The sequence below is a fragment of the Epinephelus fuscoguttatus genome, linkage group LG17, assembly GCF_011397635.1.
Source record: "Epinephelus fuscoguttatus linkage group LG17, E.fuscoguttatus.final_Chr_v1".
Lineage (NCBI taxonomy): Eukaryota > Metazoa > Chordata > Actinopteri > Perciformes > Serranidae > Epinephelus > Epinephelus fuscoguttatus.
In genome coordinates, this window is record NC_064768.1 from 25,665,417 (window position 1) to 25,682,221 (window position 16,805).

The following is a 16,805-nucleotide window of genomic DNA, read 5'->3' on the forward strand; positions in this document are numbered from 1 at the left end:
TTAATAAACTCTCAAATCACCACCACTTTTAGATGAAAATTGCTGAATCACTTAATCCATGTTTAAAACTGTTTTTAAATGTCCTTTTATATTGGATTGCCTTGTTTGCCTGTTTTATGTTCATTATGTCTATTTTCATGTGACACGCTCAGTGCTTATAATGCCTTTATTGTAAAGCGCCTGTGCTGCATTTCGTGCATGACAGGTGCTACATAAATAAAGTTTATCATTATAATTATATATTTGGCTTGACATACCCAGCTTTTCTTTTAGACATATTGGGGGTATTAACTCTGTTTTTCCTTCTTTCTTCTTTGCAGATTTCAGGATCTTTATTGCTGGAACAAAACACAACATAAATAACAGTATAAGAATAGTCAGGAAAATAATTCACATTTACAGACATGAAACATTCGTTGCATTACGAATACTCACCTTTCTCATAGCTGCATGGCTCCCAGATGGGCTTGTCCAACTGTACTATCTTTGAAGGCAGAAAATATGGAGATAAAAACATCAATGCATGCCTAGAGGAAATGCTACATAGCATGGAGATAGTGCAGAAACTCAGTGCATGGTTCAAAATACCTGTACATCTGTTAACAGGTGAGACCATCCTGCCTGTATTGCCAAGTCCAGTAAGGTCTCTGCACTAGTGCTTGAATTGTCAAAGACCCGGTGGAAACACTTCTACACACACAAAGCACAAATACACAAATGTTTAGTCCAGTTAACAGTCAGAATTTTTCTGCTACACTTAAACACACCTTTGTGGGGGAGTTTGAGGTTGTAAGAGCACCAGCTCTTGCTGTGCACACAGTCTTCACACCTTCAGTCCAGAATTTCACAATTCGCTCACAGATGAGTGTCCCTTCGTGGTCGCCAGTTTTGTGGTGGCAAAACAACTCTATTTAATAAACAGTTTAAAGAAAAAAGTCTTCACATGTCGGCTGTCTTTCTTGAGTTTTACTAAGCATTAAAAAAATGGAGTCACACGCATACAACCGCATGAACAGTTAGTCAGTGAGTCAGTGCCTAGATGTTCTTCAGCTATGCTATCTTTATAGTTCCCAAAACACATGCATGTCAATAGTCAAAATAGATAGCAAGCAGGTGGTTCTGCAGTAAGCATCCCTAAGACAACATCTCTTGAGGCCCACAAGGACACTTGTTGTTGGAGCCTCCCTGGCTCATAACCTTTAATCTGCTTCCATTTGGCCCCTGCTGTATTTCACACTGCTGTCACATTAGGGGTTAAATGAGCAACACATATCATTAGGTGAGAAGTTCAGTTTCATCAAAACAAGTAACCTCAGAACATGGGTATACAACACATGCAAAACACATTATAAGTTAAATACCAGAATTTTCCATCACACTCACTTGTATGCAATATCTAATATACCACAGATATTCAGACATTCATTTCTTGACATCACTGTACTTATTTGTGTACTTTTTATTGTCCCCAGAAAGAAATGGGACTATAATCAACAAACTGCGTTAGCAGATACTACTTAAGACCAATAGAAAAACAGCATATATTTTATATAATAATATCACAATTAGCACTGGATGGTGATACATTATAGTATAGCAATTTATAACCGTTTAGGAAACAAACTGTGAATGATAATAATAATAATCAATAATCAAGTATGCTTAAAAGTACTACAGAAGTAATTACAGTAGTTTTTGTACTTTATGCAGTATAATTAACTTCTGTAACAGCAGTGTCACTGTCCATACTCATTACTGAATGTATTATAAAGTCACCTATGGATGTGAACTGAAAAAGATGAACGTGGTTTTTTATATGCTATTAACCTTGCAATTTTTTTCAAAACCATAACATAAAAAAGTTTGCAAATTTTCTGCACTACAACTCTGGTATATTCAATTATTGTCTCAATTAACCTATTTATTTTTAATACATTTTACACAAGAAAGCTCTGTTTGATTATGGAGAGCACATCTGACCAACTGAAACAACTGTCCTAACTGTGGTTTATGTGGAAAATAAGCATTTTTTTTTTTACCCTATAACACTTAGTATCCAGTAAATCATTTCAGTCCATGGCTAATGCACTATTAGTGCAAATAATATTAACATACCTTATCTTGTCTTCCTCTGGCAACAACAGCACTTGTAGTTGCAACACATCACTGAGCTAGCTAATGTTAGCCAAGTAAATGTATACCATAAATTGCTTTTTAAATTAAAATGAGTGAAATAAAACTGGATAGAAGCAAAATACAAATGCCCCTCGAACTTTTAAAATGCCACTGATGTTAATTCATAGGTTTTGCCAGCATTAGCAAGACATGCTCAGTCGGCTAGCATTAGCTTAGTTCACTTGTAGCTTTTCTAACGTTAGCTCGTTAGCTATCGATTAGCGCATCAACGAGTGTTATCGGTGGGAGCGTATCTATGTTTCCAGGGTTCTATGTTTCCCGGGTTCTATGTTCCCCACTTAACCCTGCAAAAAAGGTTCTATGTTCCCCGCTTACACAAAAAAGGTTCTATGTTTCCCGGGTTCTATGTGGCCTGCTCAACCAAGTGGGTAACATAGAAGCTTTTTTGCACGGTTAAGTGGGGAACATAGAACCCGGGAAACATAGAACCCTGGAAACAGAGGGATCAATCAATCAATATCCTTTATTTAACCAGGTTAAAACTCATTGAGATTTAAAACCTCTTTTCCAAGAGTGACCTGACCAAGACGGCAGCACAAAAGCAAAATGGTTACACCAAACACACAAGACACAAATAAAATACTATCACATACTACAGGAAAACCAGAGTGGGATTACATGATTACACAGTGCAATCACAAGATCCAATTGAACTTAATTCTCTGTCTTTTATAATTGTCTTGAATTCCCTCAGAGTTACAAGATGTGTCAGTTTCAAGTCCTTCTGCACATCGTTCCAGGTAGACGGGGTAGAAAATTTAAAAGCCTTTTTGCCCAGTTCAGTTCTGACTCTCGGGACCTGCACCTGTATGATGCTCTGAGAACGCAGGCCAAATTGGCTGAGGTTTCTACACATGTGTAAACACAAACATGTAGGCACAAGTCCAAGAATAGATTTATAAATAAAAGTCAGCCAGTGAGACAGTCTATGAACATACAAAGATGGACAATGTGCGATGGCATATAAGGAACAGTGATGTACACAATAGCTGCAACCAGTAATAAAACACAAAGCACAGTGGTATACAGTATCCAATTTCTTTAAAAACTGATCAGGAGCATTCATAAAAGGCATGTCTCCATAGTCCAACAAGGGTAAAAAAGTTGTGGTGATCAAATGTTTTCTGACTTGCGTTGAAAAACATGATTTATTTCTAAAAAAGAAACCCAATTTCAATTTCAGCTTAGAAACGAGTTTATCGATGTGCAGTTTAAAGGACGGGTTCTCATCAATTAGAATGCTTAAGTATTTATAAGATGTGACCATATCAATTTCAACCCCATGAACAGTGGACAACCTAGGAAGGTGAGATGGAAGCTGCTTGCCATTTGAAAATAGCATGGTCTTTGATTTATCTGCATTCAGCACTAACTTGAGGGATGACCCCTTATCAGTTAGTGTCATCAACTGTCAGTTATTTTATGATGTAACATTAGCTAACGTAACGTAGCTCTTTCTAATGTTAGCTAACGTAATGTTAATTAACATTAAATAACGCTATGTTGCCTGCCACCATGGCCTTTGCTTACTATCTCTTACTGAATAAAGGAGGGAATTTAAATTTTATTTAGCTATTGAACATAAGTTGCAACAATGTATACACATTCATATTGTGTTTCAAAACAGTCTCCTAAGGGACCGTTCATGTATCGGGGGGGGGGGGGTGTCTGGGGTGTGATTTCTTGATGTTGTATCAATAAGCGATAAAGTTTAGTGTCTTCATTGACTGTCAGTTATTTTCTGGTGTAACGTTAGCTAAAGTACAAGTAGCTCTTTCTTACACTAGCTAACATAACGTTAATTAATACTATTATTGCCTGCCACCATGGGCTTTGCTTACTATCTCTTACTGGAAAAAAGGAGGGAATTGAACTTTTATCTAACTATTGACCATGAGTTTTACAAATTTATACACATTATTACTTCAAAAATGAACCTCCTAAGGGACTGTTCTTTACTTATCAGAGGAGGAGGAGGGTGGCTGGGGATTTCTTTCTTTCACATCAACGAGCGATATCGGTTAGTGTCTTTATCGACTGTCAGTTATTTTCTGATGTAATATTAGCTAACGTAACATTAGCTAATATAACATTAGCTAACATTATTTGGTTGTCACGTTAGCTAATGTTACAGCACTGTACGTTAGCTAATGTTACAGCTGAGAAAATCAGCAAATAATCACATTTGAGAAGATAGAAAAGCAAACAGTTTTGGTAATCAAACACTTCTTGGTTATTAGAAATGCTGCAGAGTAAACTAGTCAGTAAATACCAGTAAACCTGACATGGTGACAATAAATATTATTTTTTACTCACCTGAGTCAAACTGTGGCTGGCCTCTATTTTAGTTTAAACTTAAGCTATTTTTGCCTGCTAACATGGGGTTTGCTTACCATCTCTTACCAAAAAAAGGAGGGAATTTAACTTTTAACTTTTGAACATAAGTTGCAAAAAGGCATACACATTCTTACTGAGTTTCAAAACAGAGTCTCCTAAGGGGCTGTTCTTTACTCACCAGAGGAGGGGGAGGGTGATTGGAGTGTGATGTCTTTCTTTCTTTCTCTTGTTAATCATGATACCCCTCAAAGCTACAAATATTTTCCTTGAGGAGCCCTGAGTGACTGGGGGAAACTGCATGACACTTCCCTCCTTCATAGATTTTTGAAATATTCACACCAAATTTAAATATAAATGGTCAAAAAGCACAGGAGTGAGACTTCCCACCAAAACAAACAGCTAATTTCTTTTAAGAAAAATGCAAATCCTCCTTACAAATTGCATCATCACCACACAATACTTGTGTGCACTTGAGCAGAATGCATGGCTGCCACTTGTCATTGTTCCTACCCCACAAATCCAACAAAATTATCCACCTACTTAAATATGGGTGTATTTTCTGATGGATGTGTTCATCCTGTATGACGTGACGTGACATGATTATATTATATGTAATATATACTTCCATCATAATGTCCTAAGCTCCTACAGTATACACTCTAACCTTTCAATGCTTAAATAGCAGCCTAACCAAAACACTTTTTTTAACATACAATGACTAGAAAAACTTGTAACATCCATGCAGCACTCTGTAAAAGAATAAAATGGATGCATTTAGCTGCCTAATCAAAATCTGGAGTGTAATTCAACAAGTTAACAGCTTGCATATACCCTGCTTTTTGCTTTGTATTTTTCCTAACACAACTTTTACTGTGCTGTTGTTTGCTGCTTTTGCACAACACCCCAAATGATTACACAAAGAACTGAGTGACGATAAGAGCATAGCAGTCACCATTAATGGAAAAATGGAGTAAGAAGTGATAGTAAAAATACTCACCAGAAATTTTACAACATGTTCTCGGCTGAACACATGAGCGTAACGTTCAGCGCCACTCAACCTCTTCTTGCAGAGCAAACAGAGGAATCCCATATTTTTGAGCTGAACCCCTTTAACACACACATGAAACATGACCACGAAGTTTGCACCTGCAATGATGACACAAAAAAAAGTCAAAAAAACCCAGAGTGCATTTCTGATTTCTTGTGAGACTGTTTCCCTGCAGTGGCACTCACCGAGCAGAGGAAATCTCTCGTTCTGTTGGAGTTTGCTGTGTCTTTCACTTGGTGGAACTGCACGGATATAAAAACAGACCAACATGCATCACTCAGATGAAAGTAAGCCATTTCATTTACCTTATTAGGGTTAAGACATTATTTTATAACTAACCGTCACGCCTTAAGATTGTGTGGTATTGCTGAAGTCTTGCCATCACTGCAGACAAAATCAAATGGGACAACAAAATCATGTCTCGCTTTTGGAATTCAGTGGTGTTTGTCAGCTTGGTGGCACACATGACCAACAACACTTTGATAATCTCACAGAGCAGAGGTCACAATTTAGACTTTATTAAAAAAAAAAAAAAAAGGCTTTGAGCAGAGAGGAAAGATACTGTGAGTTTGTCTCCCCATCAGTGTTTGAATAATTTGATATGACACCAGTTCCTACCATTTGGGTAGTTAAGTCCATCAAGCCTCTTAAACTCCCAGGATGGCATATCAAGAACCTGAGAAAGGAAAAATTCTCAATTAGTAACGACTAAAGACATTTTTTTCTAGTCTAGAGACTATGACTGCCAAAAAATAACGTTTTCATTTTATTACATTAACATTTCATTACATTGACCCACTTGTTACAATCTAATGTTTTGTAGGGAAACCTTTGGATCTGACATTCAAGTGGTTGCCACCAGACATGCTCCACCCACTTAAACACCAGTGCAGACCAGGTACCCCACCCACATGGCAGCAGCACTCCCCAGTAGCTGTGGCCCCGCAGCAGAACAGTGCACCATGCCACACCACAAAAACTGCTCAGGAGTGGCCAGAGGAACATGACAGAGACCTAAAGCCAGATGAAAGCCATGTGTTTTGTGTTGAAGCCAACGTGTTGGTGTCAGACACTATAGGACACCCTCAGGTCCTGTGTTCATGCCTTGACACATCAGAGCCATGTCTGGTGCAAGGAGGACCCACCTTGAATTGGGGGTACTAGCACGTCACTCAAATGTTCAATCAGATTGGGATCTAGGCAGTTTTTGTGGTGTGGCATGGAGCATTGTCCTGCTGGGGGGGCACTGCCATTGACAAGTGCCATTGCCATAAGGGGGTTTACTTGGTCTGCAACTGTGTTCCGGTAGGTGGAGCGCATCAGTGGTTTTAATGTTTTGGCTGTGAGCACAGTTTTAAAGCAGTTGTCTTTCTGAGTTTTATCACAGTTTTTCATCTGCATACAGAGCTCATGCTTTCACAACACCAAACTAGAATTACCGCCTCACAGTTAAATGCCTCCACACACCAGTCAAGTTTCTCTTATAGCTAATCCATGTTGTTGCATGGAGGCATAAACCAAGTTACACTAAAACCTTTATACATTGCTTCATCTGCCATACACCTCCCAGCAATGGCACAAAAAAGTGCATGAGAGCAAAAATTTCATTTTTCATTTCAGTTTCACTGTTGAATAAAACGAAGAGGGAGTGAAAACAGTTAACAGAAATTTCACTATCTGCAAACATTGCTTGAAACATGTCTTGTGTATCCACTACCACCATATTAGGGGGGCGCAAACTAAATAGCCTTATGTTATTTATCTTATGTCATTTCTGTTTCTACATGGTCAGACGTTTACAATCCTCCTCTGCTCTCTGTATCGCGCTTGACGGTGTTCGGCCCTGATGCGCGCACACATACACACACACACACACACACACACACACACACGTGCGCACAAGCACACACACGCACACAGACACAGGTGAGCACACAAGAGCGCAGCCCGGGCCACATTTTTATAATCAATTATAATCAAGCCAGTCTATGGAGCGGAGCCTGTGTTGCGTTCAGGCGTTGTCACTTAACTAACAAATTACAGCACTTCAATAGGCTGTAGCACAGCAGCATGTGTAGAGGCAGATAATGAATCATTCTATATCAAAGGTGAAAATAATGTTAGTTGCATAAGGTCTTAGAAACAGTTGGCCAGATGTCAGATTTCGCAATAGGAAAGAATCCTTATAAGAAGTTGTTTTTGAGTTGGTGAACTTTGGAAGACACCGTTGAAGGAGTTGTTTTGGTAAATTGATGTTCATGCGCTGTCCAATTCTTGGAAATCAAACAGAGTACACTTAGGTTAGCATTCAAATTCCAAAGATGTCTTGCTAAAAAAACAACTGGTTTTGTTGTTTGTTGGTCTAATTGTCACACCATCCCCTCCACCTCCCGATGACACAGTCAGCTCACATGCATGTAATCAGAGCTATTTCACTTAAGAAACGTTGATAAGATACATCTGAAATGTACAACTGTAATATATCTGTGGTTTGCAGAAACGTACAACACTGACATTTTCTTGTAGCGAGTGAGCTCAAATATGGAATTTCACCTTCAAGAGAAAAACAAATCACAGGTCTGTTCCAGTTCTTTGGCATTTTACCTTCAACAACATCTGTTTTGGTCCTCTTTCCTTCTCCTCTTCCCATGCCATTGACCTCAAGACTTCCACATCCAGGTTCTCCCACGCAAAAGGCAGACGCCAGGGGTTCTGGTGCAGCTAAGTATATTAAGACAAAAAGGGGTATTTATAGACCAAGCTATACCCCAGGGGAGTCACCTGGGGTATAGCCTGGTTTCTGGGCCCTGCAGGACTCAGTATTTTCAAAGTGGCTCCCTTACAATCTGCATTACCATGCAATGATAACATCTCAATAAGAAAAACATTTTTTAAACTGCTCTTTGTGATGACACGTGCACATAATGCATTAACAAGTGCTTCACTCTGCAACAGTATAGGGTCCTGCTGCTGAGCTTCAAGCTCTGGATCATCTCCAGTGCTGGGATCCACCCACCAGATCCATGGTGGAGAATCACGTGTGTTAATGCATGTTAAGATGGAAAATCATGTGAGTTAATCTCTCTTTCCTATCAATAAATAATGTTTACATGCCACTGTATCATATTATGCACTGTAATGTTTAATTGCATAAAAGAAAGAAGCCTACTGAGCATATATTTAACACACTGTATCACATCCATGCCACTGTATTTAGTAGGCTTATTACAAGCTGACTGATCACACTTGGTTTCACATTTAGGCCACATTTTTATTGTGGAGGCCACGTGGCTCATTCAAACTAATGAACGCGTTCTGTCATATCTTGATGACCATCCCTGGCGGGAGTACACAATTTAAGACTTCCTTCCCCAAGCTCGTGACTGTAAAGAGTTTGACAGACGACGTGGGCCTGAGCCTGGAGCTCTGCAGCTAGACCCTTCCCAACAGTAAGTAAAAGTCTGACTACTTTGAATCACAAAAAGAGGTAAAGACCTCAAACTATGTGACAGCGATAGGACCTGTATTAGTACTAATGTGCAATATAAAACTAAAAACAAAATATACATCATTTGCAACTCCTCACACACGAGTGGTTCTGCTAGCATCCAAACACAGCTGCACTGAACATTAACCACATTAATCACTAAAAACTCACCAAGGTGTTTATGAGATGTTTCATGGAGTTGAAGTGCTGTTTGCGAAAGGACTTGCAAAAACAGTCCTCACAAGCAAAGCACACATAAAAAGGGTCCTCCATATCTCCATTGCTGATACATGTCACAACCAGGGATACACCTAAACAAACAGAAATAAATAAATAAATAAGATGACATATTTTTAACATATTTATATATCATTTTAACACCTTACAAAAACACATTGTTAACAAGTGGGTCCGCTCACCAATAAGTGGTTCATTATGCTTCAAGCGCTCTTGGTGGTACATGTATAAGTCCAGACTGGGTTTCCATCCTAACATTTAAAATAAACAGTGTTAAGAGAATAAGTTGAAAAAAATACCAAAATAATTTTCTTAAATTAGCACCATCAACTCAAACTTTGTGCCTAAAAACACAGAAAAAAACATATACTGATCAGCCAAAACATTAAAAACACTGACAGATGAAGTGAATAACTTTGATCCTCTCGTTACGATACAGTGTTCCTGTGGGAAATTTTTGGTCCTGGGATTTATGTGGATACCACTTGATGCGCTCCACCCACCTAAACGCGCAACAGTGTTTGGGTGGGTGGAGGGTGTCAAGTGGTATCCACATGAATGTCAAAACTGAAGGTTTCCCAGCAGAACATTGCATTGTAATGGGATGATTGATATATTTCATTGATGGATTATTTTTATTTACGTGTCATGCACAAAGTGCCCAACCCTCATGGGTTTATAAGACACCAAAAAAGTACAGTTGCAGTGTACATTGTTATTATTATTATTATTTTTTTTTTTTTTCATTTCATACATAATTGCAGCCCCTTTTACGGCTCAGACTTTAAACAGAATATTCTGCTTCTCTCCCACGCTTTACAAATAAAATCTACAACAAAAAAGATTCCCTTTCTAAAACACAACTCAAGTTTCTCATACTCGTCCAGCCAAAAGAAATCAGCATAAATAGAGGACATTTTAATAAAAAGTACATCCCTCAAGTCCTCATAAACAAGACAGTAAAACAGAAAATGGACCTCACTCTCAATTTCACACCTGACACCTGACAAAGTCTGTCCTCCTCTGGAATGGCATTAAACCTGCCAGTCTCTAAAGCCAAGGGTAATGTTCCTGAATGTAACTGTGCACATAATGATCTTTGTCTTTTGTTTAAATTATACTTCACATACATTTCAACATCATAACAGTTTTTTATGAGACAGTAAGTTCGTAATTTTGGTTTATACCATATATCGACAGACCATTTTTCCTTACACTTGAGAAACATATTATTCTTTAACTCCCGAATATTACAAAGTAACCTGTTATGAAAGATAAATGAAAAATCATTCAAATTAAATAAGGATTTCATCTCGTTAGCCCAGGGATGACCATGTAAAATGGTCAAAATCTTTTTAGTGAGTCTCTGATCTGACATCCTTTCAAGTCTATTACACAGTCGAAGCATTTCACATTTATGTCTGATGTTTGGAGATTCCCATCCCATATCTCCACAAATAGCTAAAACTGAAGTTAATTTGTGCACTCCTAAAAAGATCGAATAGCTCTGTAGTGCACAGCATTACAACTTGAGTGTTCCCGGAAACCCCAAACACCAGAAACATAATCAGACACAGGACAAACACATGAACTGTAGAGCCGTGTATAAGTATGAAATCCCAGATTACCACAGTATTTGACTTTATTAAGCACAGATCCCAAGGCTCTACCTGCTGACTGAGATAACACACTAACAGCATCTCTAAATGTCATGTGCTCATCCAGTGTCATATTAGATATATTTACTCCACCTGCCAGTGGTTTTAATATTTCGGCTTACTATATATATATATATATATATATGTATGTATGTATGAACAGATAAAGAAAGAGATTTATTTTAAGACATTTTCACCAACATTTTTCTACCTAATGGCTCAAAGTGCTGCAGCATATTGTAACAAAAGAAGACAAAGTGTACCTGCTTTGCAATCATCAACACCTGAAAGAAAGGGGGAAAATAATCATATCTTATGTAACTGAGCTTAACAATAAACAAGTATGTGGGAAATGAGAGGAAAGTGTCCAATACCTCCAAAGTGCCTCTTCAGCATCTGTGGAGGAACATTACAGACAGAGTATGCAATGTTATATTTTGTAGCATATAATTAATAATCACAAAGAATTTCTGTAGAAATCTATGAAGAAATTAATTTACCTGTTTGTGACTCCACTTGGACAAATGATTGCAATACTTATGCATACTGTCAAAACTCATACTGCAGTTCTGCCACAAGGGAGAAACAAAAGAAAAGTGAAAACAAAGCTCACTTTAATGTCTCCCACTACACAGATAGTACAGGTAGGGGTGGGGGTAAAAAGTTATACAGCTTAGTATTGTGGTTTTTGCATGTAATATTGTCTTGATTCACTGAGACCAGTAAATTGTATCCTAACTCTAATACTGTGATAACGTTATATCGTGAGACCTCTGGTGATTTCCACCCCTATGTATTAGGTACAATAATAATATCCAGGCTATCGTAGTGAAATATATTATTGTGATATTTATAATTCGTCACCTGACAGTGTAGTTTGTACAATAATGCTCCAGGTCCAGCTGGCACTACAGGCGCTGGTGGTGCTGCTGGAGCTGCTGGAGCTGCTGGTGCTGCTGGTGCTGCTGTTGGCCCTGCTGGTGATGAGGAGGCTGTTGGTGCTGCTGCAGACGCAGCTGGTGCTGCTGTTGGCCCTTCTGACGCTGAAGACACTGCTGAATCTGCTTGCCCTGCTGGTGCTGCTGACGATACAGACACTGCTGGTGCTGTTGGCCCTGCTAGTGCTACAGACGTTCCTCTTGCTGCTGCTGCTGGTGCTGAAGATGCTGCTGGTGCTGCTGGCCCTGCTCGCACTACAGGCGCTGCTGACGCAGTGTGGGGCTCTACAAAGAAAAACAAGCAGCACTGAGTTATCACTTCTATATTGTTAATGGTTAAAAAACATTTTCAATGGAAGTTTTAAAAAAAGAAGAACTGAAAACATTGTCTCTTTACTGGGACTATCAAATATCTTGTTACTTTTTATTATTAATCATTTTTATTATTGTTTATTCAACAGTTTGAGAATTTATGCAGAAATTTTGTAAAACACGAGAGACTATCTGACATGAGTCAGTCCACTGGTCCAACTAGTTCACAATTAAAGAATACATACGCAGCCTGCTCCCTGGTTTGATAACTGTAATCAAGCTGTCCTCCTTGTTTTCCTTTCTGATGGATTCCAGTTCCTTCAAAGCTGCAAGCCACCACAGATTCAGTTAGCAAAACATCATTCAGGTTTCCACTGAGGGTCCGGTTCATTCAGATGAATACAACATACACTGAGGCATGAAAAATAAATACCAACCTTCTGCATAACTAGCGAAATTCACTGATGTGTACTTGGCAGGCTCCAGGCTCACTTGCTGCAGCAGAAAGCCATATGGTTTCACATTAATATGAACAAAAGCATCTGTTTGGGAAACCAGCACTAGTGACTTTGTGAGCTGTATTACCTTCATATCAGTGTTTCCAGTACTCTGTAATTCTGCCTGCTTTGCAAAATCAAGCATTGTGGAGGCAAAGCGGTAGTTGTATTTCTGGTAGGATCCCTTTGACAGCAAAGTAGACGGGTGCCATTCTTTCTGCACAGATTCAAACTGATGTGAATTACACAAATACCTCACAAGAAGAGACAGAATACTGATTTCACTTATTGTGGACTCATTACTTGTGTGAATCCCACTTAGTCTGGCCCCTCCCCTGGGACCACTTTGCCTCCAGCCCTCCTATATAAGGGGCCTGTCTCCACAGGGCAGCACACACCAGTAGAGTGTGACAAATGTCAAATACTTCTTTCAACTAACTTAAAAAAATCCTGAGTGCAATGTCACAATCTTTTTACAATGTGTTTATCGCACAAGTTGACATCACAATGACGATATATATTGTGCAACCCTAATCACGATATTTACCAGCACAGTGTCAACCTATGTCACCACTCCATCACAAGCTATTTCCTTCTAGTCAGTAGCCCCTTTTACACTGCCAGATCTTCCGCGAATGTTGGGTCGTTTTGCCAGCAAGCTGCGAGTGTTTAGAAAAACAGAGCCGGATTGGCGAGTTGATCCAAGGTGCCCAAATTTCCGCCTCGTAGGGTAGTCATATTGGTGGAACCCTTTTGGTTAAACAGACCAAGGCGGCCTTCTGCAACGGGAGGGGCTGTTGATGACGCCGCACGTGGCGGTGGATTAACAGGATTTTGCTGCACTCCCCAATTTTGTTTTTATACTGCCAATGCTGAAAAAAAGACTGATTGGGCTTTCCTGCAAATTTGCACAATTCCTGTTTAAAAAGGGCTAGTGACACAGGTTCCATCATTTCCTCAAAGACACACCTTCTGAATGAGCTACATCCTTGGTAAAACCTGGTGTTGTAGATATTCCCTGTATCTCTGTGATTGTGTGGCAACATTTTCTTTACTATCATAGCTACTTACAAAATAACAATAGATGTGGTCAAAGCTCAGGACGTGTTTGATGATCATGTGGGTGGCCAAAGTTAGGTGGCAGAGCGTGCAGAGATAGTATCTCTTCTCAGTCGACCCGGCACAAATGCATTCAACGAGGTGCTGCATGCCTACAAGACCATGATCAGAGAAGACAGAAAAGGGGATGAAGTTAAAAAAGAAAACTGACGAAGGCCAAGCACAAAGGCCTTTGCATACCAAGTCTGTATTTTTTGTAAGCATTCTATCAAACCTTCAGCCGATAAACATCGCTACGCACAGAAACGTTGCACACTGACTCCCATATGTTTCATTGTCCTTTTGTTGCAAAAATTAGCAATACAAGAAAAAATAGGTCTCTGCCAGCATCTTGAATTTGACATCACGGCAACCTGAAGGGGCTGAAATGTCCTACCTGTCTGTCTGTGTGTGGTCTATATCCTTTATGACATCCTCCTTCTCGTCATCATCCACCTGAATACTACTACCTGACATGTTGAAGTAGGCTATCTGAGTAATAAAATGATACTGATACACCATTCCTCTCTCTTGTCGCGGATGTTTGTGTCCTGCATGTTACACCACATTTTCCTCACAGGTTCTTTGTCAAACAACTCTCTAAAGGATTGTGAGGGATATGGAAAAATACAGAAGATCTAATCTGTTCCACACTTTGACAGACTTAAGTTTCGGAATCAGTGTGTAAATGTGATTGACACAACTTGAGGCTATATGTTATAAAAATTATGATCACACTGTGTATGTACGCTGTGTACCAGTCAGTAGGATACTGTTTTTGTTTTTTACTCAAACACCACAACGTCAGCAGATTCATCAGCTCTGTATCTGTAAGGGAGGACAGGGAGGCTCGGTTTGGAGACAAATCAAGGACAGGCCATTTGGAGGGCCAGACAGGCAGGGTATTGTTCCAACAGAGTGACTGAAGATGATTGCGATGTTATCTACAAGTGTGTACTTGATAGAGAACTGAAACATTCGAGCTTCCCATGCCCCCTCAAATGTTCCTCCAGGGAGCCTTTTTCTCTGTAACCTCACCTTGTGTGTTGCACTGTGAAACGCTCCTTCTTGTACAAGAAAATAAAACTTTGTTAAACTTTGATACTTCAGCTCTGATCTCTGTTGCTTTAAAAGTCATTACGAAGAAATTCTTTTGACACTGTATTTATCTTAAACATTTAAAAATTTCGGACAAAAAATACAGACTTAGTGTGCAAAGGCCTTAAGTATGTATGCAATTTTGTTAAATGTGGTTATAAGTGGTCTCTGTATGCTAACCCCAAATGGGATGACTTGTTTTCTTTGTGCATGTATGGACAACTTCTCAGTTCCTACGGTGTGTAGGGAGCCAGAATCCCAACATTTGCTTTTCATCAATCATAGATTACCATATAAGAGGCCGTGCACATGCAGCATCTTTAACCGCCTGGAAAACACGGGTCAGGCACTAAGTGCTACTCTTGTGCATTTTTTGTTCCATCATTCAAGAGTGCAGCAGCAGGTTGCGTCCGAGGTTGCTAAGCAACCTTAACAAGTACCATATCATAGCCTATTCACCTGACATCCAGAGTGCAGAGCTGATCTTCCAGGCACTTCCAGTAACAGATGTAAAGCTCTGGCAGCCCTGCACTAAAATGGTCAACCTCCTCTCCATATTTATCACAGACTGATATTTATGGAAAAAGGGAAGACATCCAATGGCTCTGATTGGTTTGTCCTCGTCACATGACATGCGGTGCGCACTGCTGCATTCCAAAAGTTAAACTCGGTTTATCTCAGGGTGCAGCCATCACTTCTTGAAAAATAGGCGCCCAGGAATGCGTGCGCATTGGTGTTTGAGCATGCCTGCTGTGTGTCTACATTGAAATAAATGAATCACCAAAAACCAGCATGTGTACGGCCCCTAAGGCATTGCTTTTTGCACTACAGTCTAAACTGATATTTTATCTAATACAGAGCTTTGGACGGTTTCAAATCACAAGCCCATATCAGGACAATGTCTGCACTCTTACAATCAATCCCATACAATCCTTTGAACACTGATCCGTCCACTCAAGAATTAATACACCTTTAACAGAATCTCCTTTTCACCTGAATGACTCCCACCTCCTCAGGCCTGTGACCCAAGAATGTCTCTTTTAATTGATATTACATGATTATCACTGTAGAGTCGCAACAAGACTCCCATCATCTAATCCAAGCCATCCCATAAAAAATGTTTCTCCAAATTAATGAATGAGTGCATTTAATTTATCTGCACATTCATTCATTGAATCCAAGATTTTATGTTGGGAGACAAAACATATGTTCCCCTTTATGTCCTCTTGTTTTTCATGGCCTTCCTGTTCTTCATACTGAAGGAAATCATCTTCCATTAAAGGACATTTCATTACATTTTGTGAAACATTTACTGACCAAGAAGTGGATGCTTCCTGTTGCTGTCTCTTTGGTATGTTTGTATCATCGTCCTCTTTGGCTTGCCAGCTGGAGAAAAACAAAATGCAGTGTTAAAGCATGGACTAAAGGATAAGGAAGAGTAAATGTACCATTCAGATTAAGTCTCATCACACATCACACAGTCCAAGTTCAGAATACGGGAGTTTGCAAATCATAATCAGGTTGCATCACCCGCATGAGGAGAAACTTCACAGATGTTTTTCTTTCTAATCTCAAACATGCGCACACTGCAAGATTTGAAAATGATGGCATGCCACACACTGCAGGATATTATTGACATCATCGTGCCAGAGCCAGCAATACATCACCTCATATGATGTCATGATAAAGCAGATGTAAACAAAATAGAGACTGATGAGTTACGGCTACTTTCTGTAATAATGCTTTGAAATGAGAAAAAAAAACAAAAGCAGAAGTCTAAATGAGTCTGGATGAGAAAATGGTATGTTGGATGTTATCATCACAGCGCGTCTATTCTTCAGCGCGAACTGGTGGTGAGTCAGTTTTAGTATCTGTCAACATTAGTGTACTAGCTAATGT

At 39.4% G+C, this 16,805-nt stretch overlaps 1 protein-coding gene across 5 annotated transcripts in view; it reads right to left on the bottom strand.

Moving 5' to 3' along the window:
- LOC125905401 (uncharacterized) overlaps window positions 1–16,805 on the bottom strand; it is a 69,162-nt gene that overhangs the window by 25,880 nt on the left and 26,477 nt on the right. For 4 of the 5 annotated variants that reach the window (XM_049603325.1, XM_049603324.1, XM_049603328.1 and 1 more), the window contains 19 exons: window positions 16,224–16,292; window positions 13,782–13,921; window positions 12,799–12,927; window positions 12,651–12,708; window positions 12,459–12,539; window positions 11,828–12,186; window positions 11,464–11,532; window positions 11,338–11,359; window positions 11,227–11,247; window positions 9,488–9,556; window positions 9,240–9,379; window positions 8,186–8,302; window positions 6,200–6,257; window positions 5,921–5,965; window positions 5,767–5,823; window positions 5,531–5,679; window positions 589–690; window positions 436–484; window positions 258–338 (listed from right to left, as the gene is read on the bottom strand). In XM_049603325.1, coding sequence (XP_049459282.1) covers window positions 258–338; window positions 436–484; window positions 589–690; window positions 5,531–5,679; window positions 5,767–5,823; window positions 5,921–5,965; window positions 6,200–6,257; window positions 8,186–8,302; window positions 9,240–9,379; window positions 9,488–9,556; window positions 11,227–11,247; window positions 11,338–11,359; window positions 11,464–11,532; window positions 11,828–12,186; window positions 12,459–12,539; window positions 12,651–12,708; window positions 12,799–12,927; window positions 13,782–13,921; window positions 16,224–16,292 — 1,815 coding nt within the window. The remainder of the gene's footprint in view (window positions 1–257; window positions 339–435; window positions 485–588; window positions 691–5,530; window positions 5,680–5,766; window positions 5,824–5,920; window positions 5,966–6,199; window positions 6,258–8,185; window positions 8,303–9,239; window positions 9,380–9,487; window positions 9,557–11,226; window positions 11,248–11,337; window positions 11,360–11,463; window positions 11,533–11,827; window positions 12,187–12,458; window positions 12,540–12,650; window positions 12,709–12,798; window positions 12,928–13,781; window positions 13,922–16,223; window positions 16,293–16,805) is intronic. The other variant, XM_049603326.1, reaches the window with a different exon arrangement.